Source organism: Xiphias gladius, chromosome 20 (genome assembly GCF_016859285.1).
Source record: "Xiphias gladius isolate SHS-SW01 ecotype Sanya breed wild chromosome 20, ASM1685928v1, whole genome shotgun sequence".
Classification (NCBI taxonomy): Eukaryota; Metazoa; Chordata; class Actinopteri; order Istiophoriformes; family Xiphiidae; genus Xiphias; species Xiphias gladius.
In genome coordinates, this window is record NC_053419.1 from 6,731,616 (window position 1) to 6,752,608 (window position 20,993).

Here is a 20,993-nt window from a genome sequence, read left to right on the forward strand (position 1 = left end):
GGAGGTAATAAACAATGGCCTGTTTGAAAGGATTAATTTGAGTTAACTGATTTCTATTTTACTTCTAATAAAATAAGATTGTACCAACATCTGTCCAAACAGAATGTAATTAATCATCTAAAAAGGTTTTTATTATGATTATTACAATGCGAAGGAGTCCATTTTAATTTACATCTTTCTCTCTAACTGATGCCAACAATCCCCTCCTGCAACCAGTGGCCAAAATGCTGTCCAGTTGAAATAATGGAATAATAAAAGTGTTTACAACAATTCTATCATACTTTATCATATTAAAATACATTGTATTGCATCAGGACAGGCCTGAATTGAATATCTGTAGGTCACCAAGTACATATTTTGATTCATATGAAGATGTTTACTGAGCCAGTGTTAGAAGTAAAGATACAGTGACAGGGACATTTTCTCACATCATTCGACACAAATATTTTATAAGACTGACTTGAGGCTGGACAGTTTTGCACTATGTTCTCTTGGTTCCCTTGTGTAACCTTCGTAATGAGTTATTCATGCTTATAAAATGTTGATTAATTGAACTGCCTTGGACCACAGAAATAATACACTGAAACTCTAATTTAGGGTAACTTTTCCTTCCCTTGATTAGCTATTATTGAGTTATTGCATACAGCATGTCATTACGGTCTGTCTAACACTTATCCATTCAATTTCTCATGTAAAAAATATAAGTCAATAACAGAATATTAGAAAAACCGCCTTCAGTTTTGTGGCTCATTTGTAGCTATGAGTACACCCAGCATAGTGATGCTTTTTTACTGTTACTTAGATATGACCCATTCCCAAATATAAGTCAGATGGCCTTTGTGATGGACAAACTTATTTTTTATTCAAACAAGTACAGAAACCTAGTTGTAGAAACTGATTGTTAGTTGCAGAGGAGAGCTGATGTAATGTCCTGAGCTGAGATAAGAGGATCTACAGGAAGCAGACATGACCAAAGCAGAGCTCCTGTGACGTTCGATTTCCATTGGGGCCCTGGAAGACGTGTGAGAAGAGAGAGGATTTTGATTGAAACATCGATGCAGTCTTAGTACTAGTACAGTGCACAGTAGGGCTGATATGATGATATACGCAAAGAGAAGGTGGAAAGTACTCAGCTGTCAGAGATTTGTCTGTAGTTTTTCTAGCAAATGAGCTATCCTTCTATCGTAGTACGTCTGGATGTATTAAGCCTTTGTGGGCATTGAAAATCAAAGTGGACTTTAGTGGAGTATCAGATTTAGAAGATTTTTCTTGTATCATAATCTAGCACCTTGATTTTTTCAGGTATACAATTCACTGGATTAGCAAAACACAGACATTCCAGCCCAGTTATTTTATCTGTAAACAGTTTCTCAATTGAACTTCCAGAAAAGTTACTACATCAACTTTTGAATTTGACTACTCAAAGGTTTAGTTCTGACATACACAAACAACCTGAGTAGTCAAACGCAATGTGACATGATCTTAAGCCTGTGCTAAAAGACTTTAGTGAAAATAAGAATTAGGAAAAAGAACTATAAAGAAAAAACTTATAGGAGAAATATACGGTACCAGGATAGACCCCTGAAGAGGAAATTCCAGCTTCTTTCAAAACTGGTGGGTCATAATGGGTGAAGGAAATTTATTTTTAGGGTTTATTGCTGGTGGGTCACACACATTGCCTTTCTGCCTTTGCCTCCATTGTTTGTCTTTCCTCTTCCATTTGATTTAGCCCCTTGTCTTTGCACTACAACTCAAATAAATACGGTCTGCCATCAAAGTGAAATGACTTGAGATCATCCTCATAATAGTACACGGGACAATCCACGCTTGCATTTAGCTTTTTGACCTTCCCTTGAGGAGAGTGTAACCACAGTGAAAGTCTGCTTCACACATGCAAACAAACCGATGCAAATAAATATGTCAGGGTACATAAGTCAGTGGGCAAGTTGCTCAAGTAGAACCTTATGCTACTTTCTGTTTTTATTTTCACATCAGACTGTTAGACAAGCATCTGAAATTATTAATGTGTAAATCATGTTTATTTGGAAAGCTGAAGGAGCCTTCTGCAGCTTACCCCGATATACATTGTTCTGTCCTAGTTTTCCCAAATCTCTACAACGGAGGTGGTGAAGGCAAAGTTAGCATGACCCATAGAGTCACAATTGCCACACTGATGGGAATTATGTCCAGTTGAAATACACCATAGCAAACTTAATGATGGAGTTGGAGCTGTTCCTGACCATGTATCAGCCAAAAAAGTGAAGACTACTTTGATTTTCAATTCATTAACTTATTAACTACGTAAATTATTATTAATTTGCACAGGTGTCCTGCAAGTTTGAAGGACAGCTGTAGGGGAACGGTAAAGGAAAATGTGGCCAAAACTGCTGAGCTAACATGTCTTTACCTGCACAGATAATGAAGAGATGGGGAGAGTTCACAAGTTCGAGTGTGAGACAGAAAGAGAGAGCAAGACACAGAGAGAGAGAGAGAGAGAGAGAGCGCATAATGGAAATAGCATAATGAAAAAGATGTGGTGAAAGGGAGTGAAGGTTGTAAGAGAGAGACGGTTAGGTGATGCATATCTCAGTTTGAAAGATCCTCTTAATATCCTGTTGTCTGTGATGCAACACTATTCTGTATTCCTGTAGATAGCGTGTATTCATGATTTCAGAGCAGATAATCACTAAACTTTGTGTGATGAAAATTTCATAATTGGTTAAGACTTTAGAAAACCTGAATTCCGGGCGCAGTCATATATTTGTCAAGCTGATATCAACCCACTGATGTTTAGCGAGGCTATATCTTGCCTAGTAACGCAGCAGCGGAAATTCTAAGGCACAGGAACTTTTATTTTGACGATTTGTACAACAAAACATCACTATCAAAGCTTACTTCTACACCTAAAAAACACTAAAAAAAAAAAGATTTTTTTTAATTGACATGGCAGTTTGTTGGCTAGTGTGTGGTAGTTACTGTTAGAACACAAGTAATGGATGGAGGTCATAATGGCAGCCACATCCTCCATTACACTAGCAGAGCTCTTTGACTATTATCCCTCAAATGATAAATGTATCCTAACAAGGGGGAGAAATTATTGCTTGCTTTATTTATTTATGTACTTTTTGCTCCGGACATGTGAAATAGAACTTGTTGCGCAACACATGATATATAGCAAGAGAGACTTGGGAGGGGAGGGACCTGCTGTCCCTAATGTGACCATCCATCACCTGCATAAATCGAAATCATCATAAATCATATCCCTCAAGCACAGATAAACATGCATGTGCATGCACTTATATAAATATGCACACACACTGAGACATCTCAGTAGGGAAATGCTCGGTTTGCTCCAAGCCACAACTCAGTGGATCAGATTTCCTCGGGGAAATCTTTGAATTCTACCTTTAGACCATGGTTTGTATATTATGCTTTTTGCATATATGCAGAAAATCACACTCTGTTTAACTTCAAATGATGATGTTCTTTTACAGCAGCTTACTCTCACTGGCCCACTTAGATGTGGGTCAGTATACCCTCGCTTCTAATGAAATACAGTTTGTGTTTTTAGAGACAAGGATAGTGTAGAGGGCAAAGGCACTTATACATAGTTCTTTTCTCTCAGATATAGTTACCCAACACACTGACGTCTTCATACTAGCAATTAAAAATAACGAGTAATTTGAGGTAAACAAAAATGTATTCATTTGTAAAGTAACATTTGCTACGTCTCAATCATGGCTGGCTGGTACTGCTGCAGTTGTTCTTACAGTTTGAATTATGTGATAAGGTCATTACAATGAAGTGCTCACCTTTTTACATGCAAATCAATCCGGATGTGAAAGAAAAATCCACTCTTTCTAGTGACCAGTGTTCAGCCTCTGTTTGCTGTACATCCAGTGATTACATGCAGATTGTAATGATGTATTCGTGGTATTGTATCAGTACAGTTCACTTACCGTCTGTTTTCCTTTATATTTTCGTGTATTTATTTATTTATCCTACAAATTTCGTTGTCATTTTAAACTTTGCATTTTCTCTCTAAGTCATAAAGCATGGCTGGAGGCAAAGTGTTGCATTTGCTTTATATATTCATACATCCATGCTCTTAGCACTAACATTAATCTGGGCATATATATTTATGTATTTGAAAAGAGATGGGGATGACAAGACACAATGGAAATAATGGAAATAATATGACCAAACAAGAATAATATTATGTGGACTATACTGTATATTGATCTCTACCTTTTAATTTATATTAGACCTGACATATCCTCCCAGCTATGTTTGTGGAAATAATCACTGAGAGCCGCAAGTCACATTAAAATGATGAACAAACATACACAAAAAAAGGCAATTAAAATAATTGAATTTTCTCATGATACATGCATTGCATCATTAATATGTTGTGTTATTAACTGTGGTGTCATTTACTGCTGTGACCTTCCTGAAAACAAAATTACAAGCCTTAAATAAATGACTTTTTATCAGACCATTAGTTGGAACTCCAGTATTTTACCTTTTATTTCCACTGTCTTGTTATCAAAGAGAGAATCCCAATTACTTCAAACCAACTTCTGCAGGTTTCTCGACTTCTTTGTTGACACTGGCTTTTGTACTTCTACATTCTTTTGCCAGCCGCTGAAACATCAAACAAAAATAAATCAATACTGCAATTTTTAACTAAGCAATATCACTTGGTCGTGATGATCACAGGACCGAGTGTGTGTTTGAGTGCGAGAGAGAAGGAGAGCTTAAGAGAAAGTGTAAGTATCAGTGTTGCAGAGATCAAGAGATTATACAGGCATCAGCTCCCCAGGAAGGCTTTCCTTGTATAATTGTTGTTTTTCTTTAAGCAGAAATAAGCCCACTTGAGGTGCTTTAATCTGTCCTTTGTCTGTATCCTATGTGGAGATTAAAGCTGATCCGTGTCTGTCACGATCTTGTTTGATGAAGTGTTTGACTCTAACATGGACATGTAACTACAGACTCTACATATGCACATACATGAACACAAAAGAGCAGCTGTGTTCATACACAGACCTTGTTATGATAAGAATTTCAAGACCAAAGTTGCAGTGCAGACAGTATTTCACTTGTCTCATTAACTTAACTTTCCACAAAGAATTGACTTGACATATTCAGTCTAGTTTCTATTGTCTGCCTCTTTTCCTGGTCTTCAGGGAAATAAGGGAACATGCAACTTCACACGAACGGGGTGGGGAGATAGAACAGGGTAATTGGAGCCCTGAGTGGAGTAAGAGGCTTGTGATCCCTTTGAGAGTGGCTGCCATATGTCTGTGCTACTTCCAGCTGTCCTGACTGAGAGCAAACTAATTACATCATGTTTGTATCCTGCTAATTAGTATCCTAATTAAAAACACATAAAGGCATTGGAGGGGGTGGATGAAACTAGGGGCAGCTCTGGACATGTAACCTGTGTTCTTGAAAAGACCAGAACTTAGTCTTAGAAGTGGTTTTCCCTTCGGCATGCCTACTTAGCAGGGGACCAGCATTTATAATTGTGTGCCTTTCAATTATGATTATTAGCGTTGTTTGGTTGTGTATGCAACAATATCAAAGCCGGGTAAGTATGGACTCAGTTGTGTGGGTCTGTCATATGTATAAGGTTAACTGTTTTCAGTTTTCACAGATACTGAGCAAAACTACTACTAGTAATTAAGTGTGTTTCCGTCCACTCATTTTTATGTGTAAATTAAAAAATAATTAATTAATTTAAATATTGCCAAAAAAAGTACTTTGCTTAGTGCAATGGAAACAGACCTGGCAGATAAATCATGACATACAGGAAGCATGTGACTTATACATCAACTCTCCAATAGAGATAAAAAATGCCGGCAAATAAAAACATCAGGTTTGTGTAGAGCAATGAAAAGAGTGTAACATTCTCAAGTTCATGCATAAATCAAATAGAATTGATATATTTCCATCACATTTTTCTACTGTTTGAGGCTTGAATAACTCTCTTTTAATTACATTACCATACTCTCTTCTTCTTCTGTAGATTTAGTGCCACCAGCTGTTTATCTTGATCTTCTCATCTTCTAATATTTGCATAAGAGCAGTGGAGGCAAATGCACATTCACATGCCTTTTCTGTCCGAAAATTTGGTTAAAATTTGTGCTACATTTGGATGGTGACATGTTACAACGTTTGCCTGCCGTGCTATCTGATACCCTTTATCAGAATTAATGGTTACACATTGTAAACCTAATTCTGAGAATAAGGGTGGGGCCTTTATTTCGCCTTTGTTCAGTTTTCATGCAGGAGTACTGATGCAGTGGTGGCACAGACGCTGCCAGAATGGTATTTTTCTTGACTCATCTGCAGTAGAAAAGATTCATATTCACCTGCGGTACTGCATCCAGAATTCCACCTGTAATTCCCTCTGGATAGATCCCTCAAAAAATCACATAAACCCCATTTAGATTGGATTTTTTTCTCTTATATAATATTATCTATAAAGGGTTAGACTAGTGGGCATGCTGACGAATATTATCATCATACAGCTGTGTATGGGATGTATGAGGGCCTACCATGTAATTTGATCAAATCCTTGTAGCCTTCATAAAGTATCATGGACTTTCAAGGTCCATGTGGTTTGTGGTTCCAAAGCAATGTACAGCACTACAGGGGACCATCCTAGACCCACAGGCCAGATCCTCTCAGGGTTTCACTCCTTGAAGGGCTGCCCCTGTGACAGCGTGGTAGGGGACTAACCAGGGTGGACGCTACATCAGCCAAGTCATCTCTGAGTATCACGTACATCCCTGCCAGCTTCTCGAATCTTCTTTTTCCAATAAATAAAAGCTTATGTGTTGGGAAGGAAGGCATAGAAATGCCTTTGTTGCTATAGTGCGCGTTCAACCACAACACTCCCGAGGGTAGATTAGTATGGGATGATGAGAGCCACGAAGGACAGTGGGTGTTTATCCTTCAGGTAAACAACATTTTTTGCTCTCCAAAATTCTAAATCAGACTCATATTTTAGAGATGTATCTTGCCGGCTACTGGCTTGTCACTGGACATCACATTAGCCCTGGCAATTCATACACCTGGACTCTGCTGTGCTCGGAGGCAGTGACAGAGGTTCTCTTTGATCTCGAACAGTGTTAATAACCAACAGCTACACTTCTACCACACATTGCCATCCTTGTATTGGTGGGGAGGTAGGACACCTGACCAGAATGTTCGCCAAGTTTATCCTGGGCCATTGTCAGCTCGTCATAAATCTCACTATGGCTAAAGCCGAGGAAGCTAACTTGGCCTTGCTATTAGAAAGGAACATCTTTTCTGCTCTTTTCATGGAAGTGACAACTGTTCCTTCAGATACATGTTGCAATGTTGCTCTTGTCGCGAAAGGCCACTAGTGTTGTCCATTTGTCCCATAAAACAATACTGGGGAAACAGCAGCAGAGATTTTTTATTACCTTTCTATAACTGGAAAATTCCAGTTCTGAGATAGGGCAGAAGAGAATCAGCGGTCGGTCTTGACTGCCGGCAGCAGAAGTGATGAGGATTGGTGTAGTGTGTTGAGGAAAACATCCTTAACTATCCAGTCCTTTCATGCAAAGTGATGTATAAAACGCTGTTTCCAACTTATGGCTGAAAGCCATCAGACAACTAATGGTTGCTCACAATGCAAGTGAAGAGGCGTGAGCAACAGAGTGAATTATAATACTCCTCTTCCAGCCAAGCACTTGAGGAAAATCATGTCGAAGGAGCATAATGAGTTTTTGCAAACAACAGCTCAGATATCTGTGAATCAAACATTTGAACTGTGCTAAAATAACTTCATTATTCATTATGACAGCCACAAAACTACAGAAAAAACACAATGCAATGAAATGATCGATTACCAGTTTGCTCTTGGTCTGAAAAATTTGGGCTTTTACCATAAAATGAAGCATAATGAGCCACACAACAGTTGGCCGTGTGACCATTATCTTACATTATCAAACATTGCACTCCTGCAGTCACTCAGCGAGATACTGTATATGAAGAACATCTCTTGAATTTAGACGGAAGAGACGATACTGCAATATACTGATACTTTCAAATTGCTGCCATGTCACTCCATTCGACTGCACACTGGATTGATTCAGGTTCAACAAGGCACAGTGTTAAAACAAACATATTAGGCTGATCAACCAAGAAAAAGAAAAAAAAAAAAACATGTCAGAGAGTGAGACCAAATGCTAAGACTATATAAAGAAATATAAACAATATATACAGTATAGTCATATAATAATGTGCAATGACAAAAATGAAGTGGGTAGATGATCTACTAATTCCAACATTTATCCTGGCTTTTTTCCACCCCCTGATAGGATGATGTGTTTGTGTTTAAGTGTGTGTGTCTACCTCTGCAGAGGGTTGTATACCTCAGCTTTTGTGTCTCTCTGTTGCTTGCATCAGAGCTTATGTTAATGTGCTTGTGTTCACAGCACAGCCTGAGCTTTTCCTGAGTTGTTTCTGTTTTTGTGTTCTGCTAAAAATTGTTTAAGGTATAACAATTTGTGCAGCTGTCTTCACTTCACTCACAACCACCTGAGAGGTAGATAAAAGGGTTGAGTGAAGATTTGTCAGCCGGTTTGATAACGTTCAAATCATAGTTCTGCTCAGGGCATACTCGTCTGAGCCCTATGTTACAGAGATCTGCTTCACACTGACAACAATCTCTGCTTGAGCAGCAAAAAGTTGAGCCGGGATAATTTCGAGCAAATTCTGAAAGCTTTAAAAATTGCTTAGCCTGGCAAAACTCACAGCATTTGTGTTATTAAGGCAATGTGGATTTACCTGTAGCCAAGTCGCAAATAGGCTCTCTTAAAGGTTAAGTCATAGAGGGTTTTAGAGCACAAATGGTTAGAGGCAAACTTGGATAAGTGGGATGACTGTGCCTCTGCCTCTTTGAGTGTGGAAATCAATCCAAAGCTTTTGGTTCTTACATGAGAGTAGAATGTCGCAGACATTTAAAGGTCATGAATTATTCACTTGTCATGATTTCTAATTTTCTTTTTCTATCGATCCAAATATGCTATGTGACACCACCTAAATGTACTTTCTACTGTGTACAGAAGTGTAACTGTACATTGCATTGGGAATAAAGGCAATAAGTAAGCACATGTTCTGGCACTCTGATTCTTCATTACTGAAAATGTACTAAATAACATAATATTATGTTTTGTTTATTGCTTTATATTTAGATATGGCTACATAGTCTGAAAATGCAAAGGTTGGTCCCATGATTATTTGCTTCTGCATCCTTTTACAGTATTTGGGCCTTAGTGGCCACTCTTCCTACCCACAGTTTGTCAACATGCCTATTGTTTGAATGAAGAAAAGGCTTTTTACATTAAATATCTGTAAATATGGTATGGAGGAAATATATTCCTGTTGTAAAATACAACATTCCATAACAATTCCATATAATTCCAGAAATTGCTGAGAGGCAGATCAATGCTTGACTAGAGAGTTATTGAAATTTCAATTGGAGCAAACAATACATGACATAAAGTGACAAAATTTGAAGGTAGGCAAGTTCAATCAAACATTTTTATTTCATTATGTCAGCTTTAATTACCATTTTCATAATGAACACTTTCTGTGTCTGGGGCTTTCATTTAATCTGTGTGAGACATTGGGGAAGTCAGTCCACCTCAGCCTTCTAAGCTATCTAAGCAAGAGATTTCATCATCTGCTTAATTGCTTACCCTAATTTGCTTTGTTGGCTCTGTCACAGCCCCACTGTACTGTTATCAAATCACTGGGCACTGTAATTAACTCAAAATTGTCACCACCACCTCTGTAACTATCACAGACCAGCTGTTAAATGGTTTTAACTTTATTGTCTTTGTTTTTCCTTCCTTGCAGAATGAATATACGTGTCCACGCCCCCTACCTGGTGCCTGGCTGGGAGATATGCCTACCATTCATTAACCCCCAAAAGTAACTGCTTTGGATGATGCAGCAAACCACAACGAAACAGGGATACAGGAGAGATACAGATGAAGAGAACCTAACAGGATCCTACTCCTATTATTCACATTCAAAAATACATTTAAAATGCTTCTCCATGCTAACAAGGACAGCCCTGGACCAAGGCAAAGAGGAGATAATACTGTCTTTTTCTTTTTCTTAAGGTTTTATAATGTCTTTTTTTGGCCTCTGGTCACTGGTCATCAGCTTTGTTGCATTTCATCAAGCTTTCACTACACAAATACTGACATCCATGGTTGTGGAAATGCAGTCCTATGGTGAACAGCAGAGCTTCAGAAGAAGACTCATGAGCGCTAATGGATGGTTATAAGCAACATGGGAGCTCACTGTTTAGCCCATAATAGCTTATTGTCTCCGTGAGGACAACGTGGCATTGTTTTAAAAACAAAGGTAAACAACTGTACAAATTCAAGAGGCTTTAAAGAGTGTAAACTGAGCAATGAATCATTAATGAAAATGCACTGAACAAGTAGCTCTGACCGCTCTGCTAACACAGCTGTGTATAACTTAAAGTGGGTTTGCATATTTTGATTCCATATGAAGCATCGTATCTTATCATATCATTTTTTTTTTTTTTAAGAAAGACTGATGAAAGGTTAGGATGATGTAAATGTGCCTAACTGGAGCAGAAACATTATGAAACGAATCACTAATTTTCTCTGCATTTGTCAGTAAAGAGAAATCTGCTCCATCAGGTGGAAATCAAGTCAGCAGCTGGAAGATTGTTTGAAGTGTGTGAAAAGTTACCAGAGGAAAGCAAACTATCCCCCAGCCAATGACTTTTGGTGAGGTTTTTTTGTTTGTTTACTTTTTTAAAAAAAAGTTTTTTCTAGGTTGTTTCTAATTGCAATTAAAACCTTGATTTGGAGGACAGAAAGGGTAATCAGAAGCAAAAGAGGGGAAAAAGAAAAAAGGTAAAATATACTTTTCTGCAGTTGTAATGTTGTTAATGTTGTACTTTATGAATATGTGTTTCTGCCATTTTCAACACCAAATACCAAAGAGCCAAATGGAGCATTTTTTGGCTCTTGGTTCTCCCAACCATTGGGTGTAACAGATGCAGGATTTGTTGTCATAATATAAATCCACGAAAAATCAAAAGAAGCCTCAACTCCTCTCACGTCCAGCAATGCTCTGTGACCGAATCGGCTTTTTCCATGTGTGTAGTGTGTACGTCTTTGTGAACAAATCTTGCAACGACAGTCTTCATTGGGAAGCTCCTGTCTGAAAGATAATTTTGAGCACTGCTTTACATTTTATGACTTATGTTTAATACATGCTTCACTTTCCTTAAAAAACTCAGCCCGTCTCTCCCCTCAAAGAGACTGCACATGTTGCTGTGCACGGTTCAACGTGTGCTTGTGTTTCATTTATTATAAGTTCTTAATTATATTTGAGACACATTTAGTTGTGAATTGTTTGTTTCAACCTGCAAACATAATCTTTCTATGCCGGAAAATGGTAATTTTCTATTGTAAATTTCTGCTTTCCCCCCCTCGAATTTGTTGATATTTAGTAAGCAGCTGTACTATTTGTTCACTTTCAACAGTATGTTTTATAATGAAAATAATGACTTTATTGGTGAGCAATATGAATTGGTCAAATTAAAATATTCATTAATCATTTTTTGAGTTCAAGCTCTGTGTGCGTATGAAACATTTTCTTATTGTGTTTGTGCTGTAGACTGTAATTTAAGAAGCTTTTTATTCATGTCTCCATTCATACTCGTGGAAATCTATTCCCTGCAGATCTGCGGTGACGAGGCTGTCACATCAACATTAACCTCATTAATTTAGAGAGCAGAACATTGATCTCTGTTCGACAGTTCTGTTCACAGTGACGCTCACTGCGGGCCCCACCAGCCTCTTAATTACGCTTCTTGTGTAATGTGTTGCATATCTCGAGAGGGGTCCCTCCCTTGTAAATTTGCTCCATGTTCGCTGCACTTTGAACACGTCGAGCTGTCAGCTCAGAGGTCCAGATGGCGCTCCCTGTGGTATTTTCACACCTTTATACCTATCTCCCCCTGCTAATACATCTCTCCCCCACTAATCTTGCCTTCCTCTCTATCAGGTTCCCACATCACATTCACTTTCAGTTTCTTCCCATTATTTATGACGTTTTCGGTCAGTTGTCTGCATTTCTGTCTCACCCTGTTCCCACCTTCCTCCCCATCTCTCCAAAGGGTCAGTTCACCCAAGCTACAGAAACAGAATTTTCCTTTTATCCCTAGTGTTATAGGTCCCTGCAGATAGTTTCAATTTTACACTCGATTGGCAGTTTCATTCACCAGTAGGGCTGCAACTAATGATTATTTTCATTATCCATTAATCTGACTATTATTCTCTCAATTAATCATTTGTCCCTTCCAATTTCTCAGAGTCCTAGGTGACATTTTCAAGTTGTTTTGTCTGACTAAGAGTCCAAAACACAAAGAAATTTAATTTACATTATCATTTAAATTAAAGAGCAATTCGGACCAAGCAATCGATTAACTAACTAATCATAGTAGCTCTGCAGCAAAGTTCCCCAGCTGAAACAACCAAGGACTTATGATTATCTTGACCAACATTTGGCAACGAAGATGCCCCAATCAACATAAATCAAGCATTTTCATAATCGCTTAATCACTTAATTCGCTTATCAAGCAAAAATTCCAAACATTTGCGGGTTCCAGCCTTGGGTTTTAGACTGTTGGTTAGAAAAAACAATATATGTTCTGATATCAACATAAGCTCTGGGTAATTTTGAGGGTCCATTTTTTAAATTACATTAAATGCATTGAAGAAGAAATTAACAGATTAATAAATAATGAAAATAAGTTGTAGCCCTAGTAGTGGTGCATAAGAAATATTTTTTTGTAATTTGAGTGAACTGATCCTTTCAATATCTTGTGTTCTTTTTTTCTTTTCATCCATATTGTACATCTCTGTGCTCTGTATTATCTGCTGTATTTCTCTGTATCCCTCTCTCTCCTTGGTGTATATATGTCTTATCCGCGGCTGTTCTCTATGATCTCTATAACTCCATCTGTGTCTCTGTCCAGTGGCAGCACAGACAGGGCTGCATGCCGGAGAGCAAACACCATGCATAATTCACGCAGCTCGGGCTCCCTGTTGACCCAACTCCAAAGAGTTGGCACTCTATGACACTTCCACACAATGGCCCCGGGAAGATGATGTTAAACTATAAGCAAAATCCACTGATGTAAGATTTATCAAGCCGCTCCCCTGACATTGAAAACATCATAACTTTAAGACATCATGTCTAGCTACCATCTCAAAGTGGATGATAAAGGGACAGTTTAAAGCATGTGAAAACCTTTGAAGCAAAGACATGCACATACAGGCCGAGCAAGACAATGGATTACAATATAGAGACTTGAGAAAAGCTCAAATTCAGATAAAGATTTGATAAGAAAGAATTTTAGAACTTCATGGTGAGAGATGCTCCGATTTGGTGGCACATTACAATGAAGCTCACAGTAAATGCAGCAGAGGAAAATTTCAAACCTGTAACAAAACTGAGACAGTATACAGAGGAACAACTTTCAGGAGAAAGGAAAACCAGACAGCATGTTGGAGCAAAAAGAAATGGCAAACATAATCAGCAGCCCTTCTGAGCCTTGATGTATGGTGTTTTATCCCTTAGAAGATTTTTTCTGACTTTCCTCCTCTTTCTCCTGGTCTTCGCTTCAAACAAACATGCCACTAATAACTTTGCCTTGGTGACACACTCACAAATGAATTTTTCCTTTATGTATGGCATCTTAATTGGATTTGACACTCCAATGTTAAGTTTCATAACCTCAACCTCATATAATCTCCAACTTGAAGTGCAGCTCACCAGGTGGCCTTCACTTTGATTATGGCTTTTGAAGCAATTAGTCAGCGACTGCTTAGGAGAAGGGGGTTAGAAACTAAAATACCAAACTCCATCACTGAACGAATGGTGACTTTTTATGTAAGCACCAGTTCTTTCAAAGCAGTCAAATCACGTCGCTCGCAACCCACACTGGAAGCGGTGTTCTACAGATCATGTGCCTCAGCCGTCTGCTCCTTACTAGGGGACTGTAGGGTTCTCGTTGAGATCATCTCTGATACCATCATCACCAACTGCTGGTCTGAAGCTTTTTCCTGATTCCGCCTCTTTTTTTTTTTTTCAATGAGGATGAGCAAACAGTGTAATGGAAACTAAGGAAATGTTTGATTCTGAGAATGCATGTCCTACCCCTCTCAAAGTACATATCTGCATCCGCTTCCAGAGCCCAACAACTGTTTACTTTTTGATTTATGATAACATAAAGCAATACCTCCGTCTACAATGTTGTTAAAGAGCACTTCCAAAGTTAAAATACCAGGAATCTGGAAAGAAATTATATCAAAAAGATCTGTATCAAACCCAACTGTATTCCATTCATCCAAGTCATAAGAAACTGATTTATATACATGAATGTAAAGTATTATTTGTTGAATGAATAGAAAACATTGACCACATATTAAGTTTATTTTCATATTTGGCATTTTGCTGGAGTTGGCCCTGCAAATAAGAGAAATAAAAAAAACATGTAGTGAAGTTTCAATTAGGTGAAATTAAAATTTAGCAGTGTTGCTACCAACAAGCTTTCTATCAGGCAACTCAATTTCTTTTGCCAGTTTAATTATCATTACAGCTCAATACTGCATTTCTTGCTCCCAATTTTTTTACCTCAATCCGTAGGTGTTTCTTGTACAGGAAGTGTACGTCTTCAAGATCCTACAGAACAGCAAATTATTGAGTACATTACAGACAAGCAAGTTTTACAATCAACTCACCTCTCTCTCCCGTTTCTGACTGGATGGGCCAGCAGCTGAAGGACTGTCTAAGGGAGTGGATTCCTGCCACAATCACGTTTGTAGCAATGCCCCGGGCAAACTCATCTTTCCAACATGTAAGACCGACAAGGACGTACTTCACCCTGACCAGAGCAAAGGAAAATAGAATCTACATGCTCAACCATCTGTAGATACAGATGAATATTCAACAGAAAAACAATTCCTTATATTCTAATTAACTTAAAAACTTACAGATGGCTCCCCAATTACTCTCTGAGGTACTGGCAGCAGCTTCACCATATGTCCTATAACTTCAGAAAAAATTGAAAATAAAATTAGGTCTGTGAGAATATGGCTGTAATATTGCACAACGTGAAATGTACTCTATTTACTGATGTAACTGTTGCTGTATCCTGACACTGGCTGTGAGGATGTTCCACCTGCTATGCCCTCCAACACTGGTCGGTTGTTTTTTTGATTGTCAGCTCCTCTGCAGGTGTAAAGTCAGGCGCTGCTAGACCTCAGCCTTGTTTTTTATGTTTGTTTTTTTCTAGCTCTGCCTTTTTCCCGTTTGTTATTTTACAAATACACTGTCACAAAATAATTATCAGTATGCAAGTAGGAGAAAAAAAAGCAGAGGCAGGCCAATATGTACCATTCTGTAGTATATTTTTATCTTTTATTTTAACTTGATCCCATGTCCTGTTTTGGCCACTGGCTCAGAAGGCAAACCATATAATTGCTCTTTAAAAGCCAAAATAATGATGGCATAGGCATTGAAAAACATTAAATAATTAAATTTACAGATTACTTGCTCGTTTACTTTATTGACAATTTTTTGCAAGCCTTCTCTCCTTTTCAGTGCTTTTGACATACTGCCTGTGGTTGTAGTTAAGCTTTTGAACTACTCATAACCCTCCATTAAGAGCTGCTGCTCTGCTGCAGTGAAGAATTGGACTCTTTCTTCAGACATTTTTACAGTTCTGTGAGATTAATGGTCATGGTTTTTTCTCTCTACTTATGCTGTATGTCCTTTAGGTCAAGGTGAGTGCACGCAGTAATCATGGATAAATAAATCCAGGTTCATCTAATCAATCCTGCATTTGCATTCAAAGAACCAAAATATCCCGATATAAATTCAGAATGAACAAAGATGAATCACGCCATTTTATCTTGAATTTTTTGGCTCAGCTTCTGTCTTTTGTTAGGCCAACGGCTGATATGACCAACCACCCACAGAAGACTCACCTACAAGGAGTCTTCTGTGATTGCAGTGTTGTCAGACAAAAAGGAGTTCAGTTAAAGCCTAGCCCTTTGACTATATGGAAAGATGTAAACTTTCACAAGTCTTTAATCACATAGCTTTGTCAAAAACTATACTTGTTTGGGTATGGGTTTTCTTTATTACAGACTTAGTGGATTATTCAAAGACTAATCACTTCAAGGTACAGTTCAAAAATATTATGGAATGAATTTAAAACTTGGCTGACAGTTTTCTTTCTTAGTCCCTGAATCCTCTAATTCATAGCTGAAATATTAAATGTATTCATTAAGAAGGCAGATACAGGCAGACAGATACTTTAATATCACCTCATGATGTTACCTTGACAGATATTATAATGGCTACCAATGAGTTTAGATCTTTTTTTGAGCCTGTACTGACTTAATGAACTGAACTGTCCTAGTGTCCACCATCTTTCTGATATTAGCAGATGTCTGGAATGTTTGTTGCTGACTTACCTTTGGCAAGTGTGGTTGAGTTTAGCGTGTACATCGGAAGTACGTTTTGATAAGCGGTGCCTCTGGACAGTTTTGTGTGACAGTGTGTGGGAGGGCTGTTATTTGTCCTGTGACATTCTTGCTGCTCTCCATAATAATAATTGATTAGATTGTCTGCATTTCTCCTTTACAAAGTGATTTAAATGTGGACTCAATTAACTTAGGAGCTGAATTTCTTGAGGGAGACTAGGATGTTTGAGATGAGACTAGAATTATTTAAATATGCATGAAAAACACATGGAAACTTTTCATAAACACACCACATACTGTATTATTTATGCCCCATAGATGAAAACAAAAGTATACCGTTGGTGGCTAGGTCGAAATAAAGTCAATTTTATCAATAAATCAAAGTTGAAAACAACCATAGGCAATCAAAACTCTGTAAAAATAATAAGCTAAATACATTTGATACTCCAGAATTGCAAAACAACTCATCATACTTGCACAACACAAACATTAATACATTCCCAGCCATGCCAACAGGCGTAAGAATGCTTAAGCATGAAATGAGTTTTGCAGATTTCACTGAGGGCTTATCCACAGTCTTGCAACCTCAAAAGCTTGAGCTCTCTGTTGCCTCACTAAGATCTTTCCATTAGCTGACCTAAAAGGGCTAGGCCATCCAGTCTACTTTAATGCTTCAAAACAAGCAGCAGAAACTCTACAGTCAACACAGAGGCGACTGGGAACCAGTCAGAGGAATGAAGCGCATGTTGAGGTTATGCCATCTCCCCGAGCAGCACTGTGTAATGTTAACTAGAGAATTTCATACAATTGATTATCTGCTAAGGTCCAAAAGGTTTAAGGAGACAGAGAGCTGGGTATTTTCCACATAGCAATGATAAGTTACCAAGCATAATGAAATCAGTGCGCTTTGTCTCCTAAGGCAGGTATATTAAGGATAAAATAGACCGAAGATTGAATCATGTGATTGAACAACTGGGGTAGCCCATAAGATATAATACCCTACTTGAGCAGAAACAATGTAGAGGTGTTCCTAAATCCTATGTTAAGATAAGAATTCTAATGCGTATAACAAAAATGTTTTTACTGTACTTCAATTCAGCTGTTAAGGAGCTTTAATAATGAATGAACTTAGGAAGAAGACAGCTTCAGCCAGACCAGGTCACAGCATCAACTGAAAGGAGGCCAAAGTCATCGACCAGGAATCAGTGGACAGTTGGAGAAAAATCAAGGAGTCCATTCACATCCAGCAACAAAGAACATCCCTCCTAGAGGGGTTAAATCTCTATTTCACCCCCATTCAGTATATGACCACTTGTTATCTTGTAAAGTTCCATTCTTAGGGCCAAAAGATGACCCCTGACCCCCACTCATCGACGATGAAGACAGTGTGACATGTTGTTGAAAGCTCAGACAAAAGATAAGTGGACCTTAAAATTAGGATCATTTTTTCACACATATTGTTACCAAGGTTGAGAATGAACTTAAAAGCTCAAAACTATAAAGAAGTGTTGGAAATTAGGGCTAAGACAAATTATAGGTCCCGTTTAACCTTCAAAATGGCTTTTTTCTGTGGGAATTAACTGTGTTTTCCAGCCAAAATACTATCATCTGTTTTACTTATAGATTGAACAAGAAAATCTGGCAAAATTACTTTTAAATTACACTGATTGAAAAAGCACTAAAAGCAATAAATGTTGTAACCATATGTGTTATTCTCTCTCTTCCTTGTGCTTGTGTTTTTAAAATTCCAACCACTCAAGCCATAATGATTATTAAAGTAGCTATAGTAGTCACCTACTCCTCAGCAGTGGGTTCAAAGCAGCAAAAATCATCAATGCTAATTAGGTTGTGTTGTAAATGAATATATAATAATTGACTGGTTTGGTTATTGCTTACTTCTGAAGTATCATCATTTTTCTGTTCAAAAGTTTATATCATCTCTTAGTATTCCTGCGGTTCATGCCATTAAATAAAAAGAAATGAATATCCTTCCATCCTCTACATAGGGTACTTCTGTTCAAGGCTGCAGGGGGCCAGCGCCTAACCCAGCACACGCTGCGAGAGACGCAAAGTTAAGAGGTCACTGTTCTCACAAGCCATAAATATGAGATATGACTAAGAATACATGCATGAGTGAAGAATTGGGAGTGTTCTTGCCTCACATCCTGTTCACACATTCACAGAGCAGCTTGAGATCATCCCCTCAATATGCTTCCAACACCTCCTATATAATATACACATTACAGTATATGTATATACATAGATGGGTGACAATTGCATTCATTTTCATACTTCTCAAACCAATCAGTGACACCTTGGTCTTTCAAAGCCATCCACTTTGTTCGAGCTCAACTAGACTTGGTCAGCATGAGTGTGATAATGTGTTAATTGCTTATACTATGTGTCATGCAGTAGACCTGTATGGAAGCATCTGCGTTTGTGATGTTTCTCCAGTCATGTATTCAGGTTAATAAAGATATGCAAAAATATCCTACAGCTGTACAGGATATAGGGCTATAAAACCTTTGAGGATGAACATGAAATCAAAGTGTCTATAATGCCTTTTTTCTTTTACTTGGTGCATGACATTTCAAGACCTAAATATTTAGGTGTTGAAAGGACTATAATGTAGTCAAGACAAGATGAAGCTCAATCCCAATATTTTACAGTTCACATTTCCAAATCTGTGATACGTACACTAATTGTGTTGTGTGATTTGTCATTACCCATGTGGTCTTCTATGGGCATCTGGTAATAAGATGCCTTCTCAAAGAGAATGATGATCCATATAAAAATCCACAATATGACAATCTGCTCTTGTCCTTCCTCAATAATCTTGTCCCAGTTTATTGGCCTTTTTAATCAGTCCTCATCAACATGCTCTTGGCATATCATGCAGGAGGAACAGGATAACGCATACCCTTAAAATGTGGTCTAAAATGTGGTCTAAAAAAACAAAAAACAACCCTCTCAGAGTGTATAGCGTTCATTTTTGTTGAGATTTCAAGGTTATATTTGAGGCTGCAGGGTTTTATTTTGTGTGTGTTTGTCCATTAGTCTATTTTATGAGCTTCCACTTGTTTTTGCCCCTCCTGACCAATTCAGTTTGATTGTGTTTGGAATATTCCCTAATGCTTTTTGAGAGTTTTCCTCCTGCTGCACTACAATCAAAAGGAATGATACACCAGAGATTCAAGCAGCAAATGTCGGCTCCTGTTGAACTCCTCTAGATTTTGTTGTTGCCTTAAATCATTTCTCATGAAAAAGATTACCAAGCCTCAATAGGTCTATGTATTTGTCGACAAAAAAAAAAAAAACGACCAAACAAAGAAACAAACTACATAAACTGCATTATGAACATCAGATCCATAAAAAAACATTTTGCGAGTTGTCAGCCTCAGTGATAAAATCAGTGATCTCTGTCTTTTACTACATGTCCTCTCCCAATTTATAGTAATTAATACACATTTTAGATGCGTAATGAATCAATGAGTATGCTAAAATCTCCCGTTTGTCCAGGTTGATGAGGTTGCAACTTCAGAACTGAACGTCAGGTTGTGGGATTTTGTCTGCACAGGAGATAATGTGGCACAAAGCAGGTAATGTGGCTTAATTGAGCATGCTAGCAGGCTAGCACTGAAAATGGAGATTGGAAAATGTAGTTTTCGTGACTCAAAGTCTACACCAGCTGTATAAGCAGATGCTGCAGCACTTGAGGGAACATTTGGGACCCAGACTAGTGCAGTAAGTGAAGAAAACCAGGCAATTTTAGCGATAACATCAGTTCCAGTGAAGCTAGCTAACACCTCGGGGGCTATAGCAGTATACAGATGCAGCTTGTTAATGCTCCCACCGGCTGCCTCTACCTGGATTGCTGTCACTGGTGCAGTGACGGTCTTGGGATAAGCAAACCGAACAGCATTCAAACATAATCAGCTCATATGTAAGATTATGGTTTTAAGGACTGAGACTGCTGGAATTTACTATCAGGACAGATGCTAACACATATTGTTCTCCCAGCAGGTATCGTAGCACCCTGGGGGCAGGTACATTTTTCACTGCATCCAAGTATGCACTGCTTTCCTCGACTGCCATGTGAAAAAAAAAATTAAAAAAAATAGTTGTTTACCCTTCTCACCGAACATCATCAAGCCATGTTTCTCGCATAGAAGGACCAGTTAGAGAACTTACCACAAACACCACTAATGACTGAAAGATGTTATCCCTACAGAGTTCACGGCCTTCGGCTATTGTAATGGCGAGTGAAGGTTATTTTCAACAACACTACACATTGTTGGGCCTTTGTTTCTGCTGTAGATTAGTGTGTACATAGCTCAGAAACGCATTTGTCTGCTTTCCTGTTTTCAGTAATCATTGTCACCATCCTTGGTGCTGAATTGTGGTTGT

The 20,993-nt window shown here is 38.2% G+C and overlaps 1 protein-coding gene and 1 long non-coding RNA gene across 2 annotated transcripts in view; one reads left to right on the forward strand and one right to left on the reverse strand.

Moving 5' to 3' along the window:
- lrrtm4l1 (leucine rich repeat transmembrane neuronal 4 like 1) overlaps nt 1–11,000 on the forward strand; it is a 46,824-nt gene extending 35,824 nt beyond the window's left edge. Inside the window, exon 3 of the mRNA XM_040157775.1 lies at nt 9,898–11,000. Coding sequence (XP_040013709.1) covers nt 9,898–9,963 — 66 coding nt within the window. The 3' untranslated portion in view covers nt 9,964–11,000. The remainder of the gene's footprint in view (nt 1–9,897) is intronic.
- On the reverse strand, nt 862–15,007 carry LOC120806519. Its single transcript, XR_005709709.1, has 3 exons — nt 14,838–15,007; nt 4,523–4,644; nt 862–1,011 (listed from the first exon to the last, which is right to left on the reverse strand). It is a non-coding gene; the product is annotated as an uncharacterized LOC120806519 (long non-coding RNA).
- Nucleotides 15,008–20,993: the final 5,986 nt, after the last annotated feature.